The sequence below is a fragment of the Oncorhynchus tshawytscha genome, linkage group LG01 (genome assembly GCF_018296145.1).
Source record: "Oncorhynchus tshawytscha isolate Ot180627B linkage group LG01, Otsh_v2.0, whole genome shotgun sequence".
NCBI lineage: Eukaryota > Metazoa > Chordata > Actinopteri > Salmoniformes > Salmonidae > Oncorhynchus > Oncorhynchus tshawytscha.
The window spans coordinates 53,591,687-53,600,918 of record NC_056429.1 but is presented as its reverse complement, the minus strand read 5'-3'; the positions used below and the strand labels follow the sequence as shown (position 1 = coordinate 53,600,918).

At 41.3% G+C, this 9,232-nt stretch overlaps 1 protein-coding gene across 1 annotated transcript; it reads left to right on the top strand.

Annotated features, from left to right (window-relative positions):
- LOC112250339 (GTP cyclohydrolase 1) lies at window positions 1–2,963 on the top strand. Its single transcript, XM_024420441.1, has 6 exons — window positions 1–383; window positions 971–1,080; window positions 1,329–1,384; window positions 1,551–1,582; window positions 1,689–1,773; window positions 2,053–2,963. Exons 1-6 carry the CDS (start codon window positions 83–85, stop codon window positions 2,180–2,182), a joined length of 714 nt encoding a protein of 237 aa, XP_024276209.1. The 5' UTR covers window positions 1–82; the 3' UTR covers window positions 2,183–2,963.
- The last annotated feature ends 6,269 nt before the right edge of the window (window positions 2,964–9,232 follow it).

Here is a 9,232-nt window from a genome sequence, read left to right as displayed (position 1 = left end):
TGTCACCTCTTACCACAACTTAGTCAACAAGCGGTGACTTTATACACAGGGCATTGAATCAAGTTATTTCAGTTTTATTAGAATGGAGTACCAAAAAGCATCAGAGATTAACGGCGTCTGCAATGGAAAAATTGTTACAGAATATCTCAACGGGTTCAGTGAAAAATCCATAGAGGCAAAGAAAGCTGAATTGATGGGCAAGGAGGAGAAGTCCCACAAGGAGTCAGAGGATGTGTGCAAGATATCTGCCATTGAAAGAGCCTACGGCACCGTACTTCGAGAACTGGGAGAAGACGTGGAACGTGAGGGTCTACTGCGTACACCATTACGGGCAGCCAAAGCAATGCAGTTCCTCACCAAAGGTTATCACGAGACAGTAAAGGGTGAGAGCATTGACCGTCCTGCATAAATAGTTGTAAATGTGTTTCATTAAATCTAAAATATATGATAGATTATGAGGTAGATTGTGGTGTTCAAACGACAAGGAGAACAATCTGTTCTTTACAGTTTTATTATGCATTTAATGTGTGGTCTTATATATTTACACAAGCCTATTTAAAACTAATTTAGCGTTGCTCATTCCTCAGGCTGCATAGTCTTGATAAACTGTCCACACAGCTACAGTGCAAGTTGATATGTGTGCATGATTCATTTAGCTTTGGAGATATCAGACCTCCATTGTTATTTTAAACATGACTGGAAACAGCCATAGACACATACATCATTGGAAGCAACAAAGTGTAATTCAGATTTTGACCAGCTGTTCATTTTGAATTTTCATTGTATTCATCGGGTCATATTCTCTTTGCTGCAAAGAGAGTGGTTCATTACTTTACACTTTCCTCATGGCACCCAGTGTCTCTGCAAATTGAGATCGCAAGTAGGGAAAACTCATTATGCATACAAAGCTGCAATCTGGAGTTGGGTAAAACAATTGTTCCACTTGTCTCTCTTACCTCTTCTTCCCCAGACATCCTGAACAATGCCATCTTCGACGAGAACCACAACGAGATGGTGATCGTGAAGGACATTGAAATGTTCTCTCTCTGTGAGCACCATCTCGTGCCCTTCTTTGGCAAGGTGAAAACCCATGATGCATAATGAAGCCATGAAGCAATTACGTGCGTATCATTTGGACTTACACAGCAGCAGTTGGGATCATTTGATACGCATAACGCATTCTGACACTCAGGAACATCCCTTGTTTCCTTTGTTGTTGTTGAGATCCTGCTAATGTCAATGGTACATGGTTAACAAATCTAATAGTTCAGACGTTCTCGGAGTTTATCATTGAATTTGCTACTATGTGCTCTGTTTCGACACCAAAGGTTCACATTGGATATCTTCCGAACAATAAAGTGGTTGGTCTGAGCAAGCTGGCAAGGTCAGTGATCATATTCAGTTGCTATCATCTTCCCAAAGATATGCATGCAGGCACACACGCGCACACACACACACACACACACACACACACACAAGTGGACACATGAACGCACACACACACATGTTCTGCACTAACTTCCCCCTTTTTGTTGCTTCATTCATTTCAGGATTGTTGAAATCTTCAGCAGGAGGCTTCAAGGCGAGTATCCGTTGGTCATTTCGGGTATCACTATCACCGAAAGCCTGTGGGTTTGAGTGCGTCTAGTGTTAACCTCTGCCCTTTATGTCTGTTGTTCCCTCTACAGTGCAGGAACGCCTGACCAAGCAGATCGCTACAGCAATCTCAGAGGCATTAGAGCCTGCAGGCGTAGCAGTCGTCATTGAGGCAGCGTGAGTGTCTTTTTACGATGTACTCCATGTCTTGTATTACATGTGAATTACATTGTAGTGCTCCATGTATTTCGATGCCCGAATGAATTGCAAACCTATGCTACACAAACTGTGCCAGGTATTATGTCGTGGCTGACAGGAAGTTGTTAAGCCCGCCTATATTTTATGTGTTTTGGATCAATTCATTCAGTGAATCAAAAAAGTTGTTCTCAAGAGTGCACCAGTTGATCTGTTTTCATTATAACAACTGAGTTTGGACCATTGTATTGTGTGTTTCAGTCATATGTGCATGGTGATGAGGGGTGTGCAGAAGATGAACAGCAAGACCGTGACAAGCGCCATGCTGGGACTCTTCCAAGAGGATCCCAAGACGCGGGAGGAGTTCTTGGCTCTGATCAAAAACAACTGACCCACTTGGGCCGTTGTTACCTCACCCGGTCTTCCCAAGCCAAAAACAGCCATCTCTCCAGCTATCACCAAACAATGCAAGATTGTTTTCTTCTTTCTTTTCTCTTCTGCATCTCATTCTTTCATTGATCTTAGCTAAGTATGTTCTGTCAGGTAGGGGGGTTGGGGTTGAAATACTATTTTGAAATCTTTCAAATATTTTGAGCGCTTTTCTCTAGTGCACCTGGAGTAAAGATCCGGGGTTTGCAGTTTGGGAACAATCGCTAAAACTGACATATCAGGGAGTCATGATCAGGGATTAAAAACTATAAGGAACTTGATATGCGTTTCCTAAGTTATGTGTAGTTATGTGTAGTCCTTGGATCGTTTCATATTAAGTGCTGCTGCCAAAGGCCCCTCTGTACCCACCTTCAGAGGAAACGCCTTACCGTTACTGTATCGCAAGTGCTTACATTGTTTAGATTTTTTTCTTCGTATTTTGGCTGTATATTATGGACATGGTATTCCTAGAAACTTGAAGCTGAAATATGACCCTCATAACATTGACATTTGTTCTGTTTGGACTTAACTCTTGTGTTAGTAAGGGGTGTCAATATCTAGTTGTGCAATGGCTCAAGGTAATAATGATATAGGAGCATAACAATAACAATGGAAATGTTCTGTAAATGCCTCTAACCCAAATGTTGTATCACATGAGTATGACGATGCTAGTTAATGTTAAAAATGTCGATTTGTCAATCTTGTGTGTTTGAACATTACATTTAGAAATAAATAAATATTTAACCTGCTTTAAAGTTGCTTTCTTGGTTTTGTAATTAAGATATTTGCTTTAGGAAAAGAGTTGCCTCGATTTCCCGGATTCTATAAGCTGAATTAGTGCGGAGTGTGCTCATAGTCATTAAATGCACATTTATATGTATTTAATACTAACCTGGATGAACAGGTATTTTTTGTTGAATAAGATACAGGTAACTGTCAAAATAAAGGAAATCCTTGAGAAAACAAGGGATACAAAGTACTGCACACTGAAGGAAGGCACTTCCATACAGGTGTGATTCCTTAGTTAATTAAGCATCCCATCATGCTTTGTAAAATAAGGAGGTTCAAATGATGTCACACAAGCAATTAACCAAAGTTGTATGGAGATGTATGCTCAATGCAAAAGTGTAACCCATTCATTGCAACTCTGTCACAAAAAAATGGAAGAGGCAATTACACAAAAGAGAAAGGAATGAATTGGTTTGTCTGCCACCAATGAAAAACCAAGCAAGCCTTATTGGGATGACAAGTAAAAAATAGTATAAGATATCATGTGTATCATATGTGCCGCATTAAATTCAAGATAGTTGGGAACAGATTTGACCATGGCATCAGATTTATGAACCGATATTCAAAACAACAATTGAGGCAACAATCTGTTCTTTTCAATTTAAATAAACTATTATATAGAATTCTATCCACAAAATGAATGCTCAATATATGGGGCATTGAACAGTCAGCCCTGTGCAGATTCTGTCACTAGGAAACAGAATCAACAAATCATCTCTTTTGGTACTGTCCTTGAGTGGCTGGCTCTTTCGGATTCAGGTCCAGGAATGGTTGGTAACCCTCTAAGGTCGATGTCTACACCCCTCGCGGAAATCCAATGCGCATTATACAAACATCCCCATAAAAATCTGTCAGTTTAAGCTAGATGTCTGTTTCTTTTTGCTTTGGATGTGTCTAGGGCTGTGGTGGTCATGACATTTTGTCAGCCAGTGATTGTCCAGTTTATAACTACCGATCTCCCAGTAATTGACTATTAATAAACATACATTTAGCATCTCCTGGCTTCCACACATAGCCTACAAGCCACTGATGCAGACCTTCGGAACATCTACATTTTTAAAAGTTGAATAAATATTTCAGAAGAACAGAATAGCATACTCTGAGTTGTCCTTATGTTAGACCCTGATCCGGCTATGCCATATGGCTGTGGGCTACTCTAGTTCATTTAGCAAACAAGATTGGCTTAGAATTCCGGGGCATTATTTTATATCATTTTATAACATGAAGAACACAATTGAGCATAGCTGAATAAAAGTGTGCACTATTCTGTGTTGAGCGGTTAACGAACAAATAGGTACTCCTATATGATTCATTTAGACTTATTAATGTAACTTTGGTTGTTCTACAAACATTGGGCTATGTGTTTTGATATTTAACACATTGTAAGGCTGCATGATGCGACTCTAATGATGATTAGAAAAAAGTTGCATAAAAGGCATGAGCTCTGCTTTGTTTTTTTTGCACGGGCTGTACACACTTCATCCATCTCTCATTCACAGTTTGACAAGCACTTGATAATGCCTCATTTTATAATAAAAATAATGCCTCATTTTCTAGCAGCATCCGCTTTGTGTGGCCGTAATGCCCCCTAACAAAATCCATGCCATTTGCAGCCAGTGGCTCTTGTGACCTAAATATAATAATTATAATTTCCTTCTCTGTGCTCCTAAGCACCTCTCACTAACATGGCTCTCCATCACAAGATCTGGTCTTTCTCACAGGCTACAAGTGAAGACAGACACATCGGGGACACAAATGCGTGTGTCCTTATTCAATTCCGAGGCGCATATTGAAGATATTGGAAAAACTGTCTCAGGTGTGTCTTATTATTTCATTATTGTGTCCCTGTTTTCTGTGGTCCTTTGCAGAAGATTGAATTGTTTACCGTGTTGAATTGTTTATCGTTTCCTGATTGAGTTTGAGACTTAGTGCTTGTTATTTTTTCATGTGTACTGTGATCCTGCGGCTACCGTATCAGTAAAGTATTATGTTATCCTTAACCACCGATTCCTTGTCTGGTCTCTTCTCTGCACCTAGGGCCAACCTTACCACGTCACAGCAAGCTTCTGCCACAACATGGACCCAACAGAGATCCCCCAGATCTGGAATGTGATAGCCCACCAAGGATCACTGTTAGGACGTCAGCAAGAACAGCTCTCCCAAATCTCTGGGACCCTTCGGTCACTTGCAGAGTCCCTCCAACCACGGCACGCCCCCAACCCAGGAGGAGCCAATGCCCAGTTCTCATCGCCCAGTGCTACAGACGTCGTTGTGGTTCCTCCAGGGAACCGGCACCGGGAACCCAAAATCCCAGCCCTGAGCACTATGACAGCCACCCGGGAGGATGCAAAGGGTTCCTCACTCAGAGTTCTCTGCTGTTCGAGGTACAATCCTCCTCGTTCCACACCGATCGGGCCATGATCGCCTACATCCCTCTCTACTCTCGGGCAGGGTCCTGGCGTGGAAAACGGCGGTGTGGGAACAGCAGCCACCATCTTGCAGATCCATAGTAGCCTTCACTGCCAAGCTGCGAGGAGTCTTCGACCACCCAGTCGGCGGACGAGAAGTGGCCAGCCAACGGTTCAACCTCCGCCAATGGGCCAGACCAGTGGTTGACTTCGCCATAGAGTTGCGCACCCTCGCCGCCGAGAGAGGGTGGAATACAGAGGCATTGGTTACCGTTTTTTTTTTAAGCCATCGGGCCAACTTTTATTATCCAACTATTTAAGACTGGGTGTAGTAGGCTACTGTCCCGATAACCTTGACCTGTCCAAAACCTTACAAATAAATATTTAGAGAATTTCTCCCATCCCTAAATAAAGTCACCACACAAATGAGCTGAGTATCTGGAAGTGTGTAGAAAATATAAGTAATGCACAGTACAAATAAAAATGACACAAGACCTAACGCACACAGTAAAAACAGAAACCGGTTAAGTAACAGAGTAGGCTACAAAGGCTATGTTTACACAGGCAGCCCAATTCAGATTTTTTTTTCTCCACTAATTTGGTCTTTTGACCAATCACATCAGATCTTTTCTAATCAGTTATTATCCAAACAGGTCTGGACAGGGTTGATCTTCACATATGTTGTCTTAATATTATTGCAATATCGTATTGTAAATAACCTTTAGTATACCACTACCACTACCAAAGGGGGAAAAAAGTGACATGCTGGGAGAACAACCATGGTTTAGTTTCCTCCAAATGATTAATCAGTCATAACGGAACCGTTAACATGATCACCTATAGCAAGACGCGTGGTCAAATTATGAAAATGTAGAAAAGCGGCAAGTGATTAAAAAAAAAGTGCAAAGGATCACACACGTTAAGCAAATACTATGGCTTTATAAAGGAATAAAGTGTCAATCAAAAAGTAGCCTAAAGAGTGCTTCGTATTGTAGCCTACATTATATTGGACAGTGGCCTTGCTCATGCTTACAGAAGCTATGTGCCTTTCTGCATCAGTTTGGACATCTTCTGCACTTTGATGAGTGGAAAATGATTGAAGACTCACAGAACATAATACAATTTAAAAAGACTGCATTATAATACTACTGTATTCTTTGTTATATCTGATACAGCAATTGAAATCGACAATTCACCCACTGCCCACTGTTCATTCTGGCTAGATCTGAAAAGGTACAAAAAAAAATTCCCCTATGGGAACAAACTGAAGAACCCTATATGGTTATACATACACTCTTACAAAAAGGTGTATGCTGAACAAAAATATAAAAGCGCAACAATTTCAAAGACTTTACTGACTTACAGTTCATAAGGAAATCAGTCAATTTAAATCAATAAATTAGGCCTTAATCTATTGATTTCCCATGACATGGAAATACAGATATGCATCCGATGGTCACAGATACCTTTGAAAAAAAGGCAGGGAGGTGGATCAGAAAACCCGTCTGTATCTGGTGTGACCACCATTTGCCTCATGCAGCGCAACACATCTCCATCACATAGAGTTATCAGGCTGTTGATTGTGGCCTGTGGAATGTTGTCCCACTCCTCTTCAATGGCTGTGCGAAGTTGCTGGATATTGAAACACGCTGTCGTACACGTCGATCCATGATATCCCAAACAAGCTCAATGAGGGACATGTCTGGTAAGTATGCAGGCCATAGAAGAACTGGGACATTTTCAGCTTCCAAGAATTGTTGCACAGATCCTTGCGACATGCTGAGATCATGCTGAAACATGAGGTGCTGGCAGCAGATGAATGGCACAACAATGGGCCTCAGGATGTCGTCACTTTATCTCTGTGCATTCAAATTGGCATCGAAAAAAATGCAATTGTGTTCGTTGTCCATAGCTTATGCCTGCCCATACTATAACCCCACCACCACCATGCGACACTCTGTTCACAACGTTGGCATCAGCAAACTGTGTTGTGAGGGCGGTTGGACATACTGCCAAATTCTCAAAAACGACGTTGGAGGTGACTTATGGTATAGAAATTAACATTCAATTTTCTGGCAACAGCTCTGGTGGACATTGCCAATTGCAGGCTCCCTCAAAACTTGAGAAATCTGTGGCACTGTCTTCTGTGACAAAACGGCACATTTTTGACTGGCCTTTTATTGTCCCCAGCACAAGATGCACCTGTGTAATGATCATGTTGTTTAATCAACTTCTTGACATGCAACACCTGTCAGGTGGATGGATCATCTCGGCAAAGGAGAAATGCCCACTAACAGGAATGTAAAAACCTTAGTGCACAAAATTAGACAGACATTTCTGGGATCTTTTATTTCAGTTTGTGAAACATGGAACCAACACTTATATTTTTGTTCAGAATAAATTGGGAGTCATTTTACAGCTTGCATTGATGGTAGTTCCTATAACTAAATAGATTACAAAATTTTAAAATGACTACCTGATAGAAGTTTTTCGGACGGCGAACTCTCGAGCTGTCACCAGCTGTGTCCCACTAAGCGCAAACCAGATGGGATGGCGTATCGCTGCAGAATACCATGGTAGCCATACTGGTTAAGTGTGCCTTGAATTCTAAATAAATCAGTCAGTGTGACCAGTAAAGCACCCCACACCATCATACCACCTCCTCCATGCTTCACGGTGGGAACCACTCATGCAGAGATGATCCATTCACCTACTGACGATAGTCATGATAGTCCCACTAAACCCAAACCAGATGGGATGGTGTATTGCTGCTGTAGCCAGGCTGGTTAAATGTGCCTTATATTCTAAATAAATCACTAACAGTGTCACCAGCAAAGAACCCCCACACCTCTTCCTCCATGCTTCACGGTGGGAACACATGCGGAGATAATCCGTTCACCTACTCTGAGTCTCACAAAGACATGGAGGTTGGAACCAAAAGTCTCAAATTTGGAGACTCAAGATTTCCACCGGTCTAATGTCCATTGCTTGTGTTTCTTGGCCCAAGCAAGTCTCTTCATCTTATTGATGTCCTTTAGTGGTTTCTTTGCAGCAATTTGACCATGAAGGCCTGAGTCATGCAGTCTCCTCTGAACAGTTGATGTTGAAATGTGTCTGTTACATGAACTCTGTGAAGCATTTATTTGGGCTGCAATCTGAGGTGCAGTTTACTCTTAATGAACTTATCCTCTGCAGCAGTGGGTCTTCCTTTCCTCATGAGAGTCAGTTTCATCATAATGATTAATGATATTTGCAACAGCATTTGAAGAAACTTTCAAGGTTGTTGAAATTTTCCAGATTGATTGACCTTCATGTCTTCAAATAGGGCCATCTTCTGTATACCACTCCTACCTTGTCACAACACAACTGATTGGCTCAAACGCATTAAGAAGGAAAGAAATTCCACAAATTAACTTAAGGCACACCTGTTAATTGAAATGCATTCCAGGTGACTACCTCATAATGCTGGTTGAGAGAATGCCAAGTGTGCAAAGCTGTTATCAAGGCCAAAGGTTGCTACTACTTAGATTTGTTTAACACTTTTTTGGTTACTACATTATTCCATGTGTTATTTCAGAGTTTTGATATCTTCACTATTATTCTTTAATGTATAAAATAGTTTTAAAAAAGCACGCTGAAGTTGCGAAGTCGATATCCGCGTTTATAAAACACAGGGCATCTGCAGTTATTGTCATTTGTGGTCGTAAACATTATTTTGAGCTAATTCTATGAGGGGGGAGAGTGTGCCATTTTTTTCATGTGAAAATAGTGGTAACATTGGGGGGGGTGCATTTTTTTTAGGACACCAAGACACC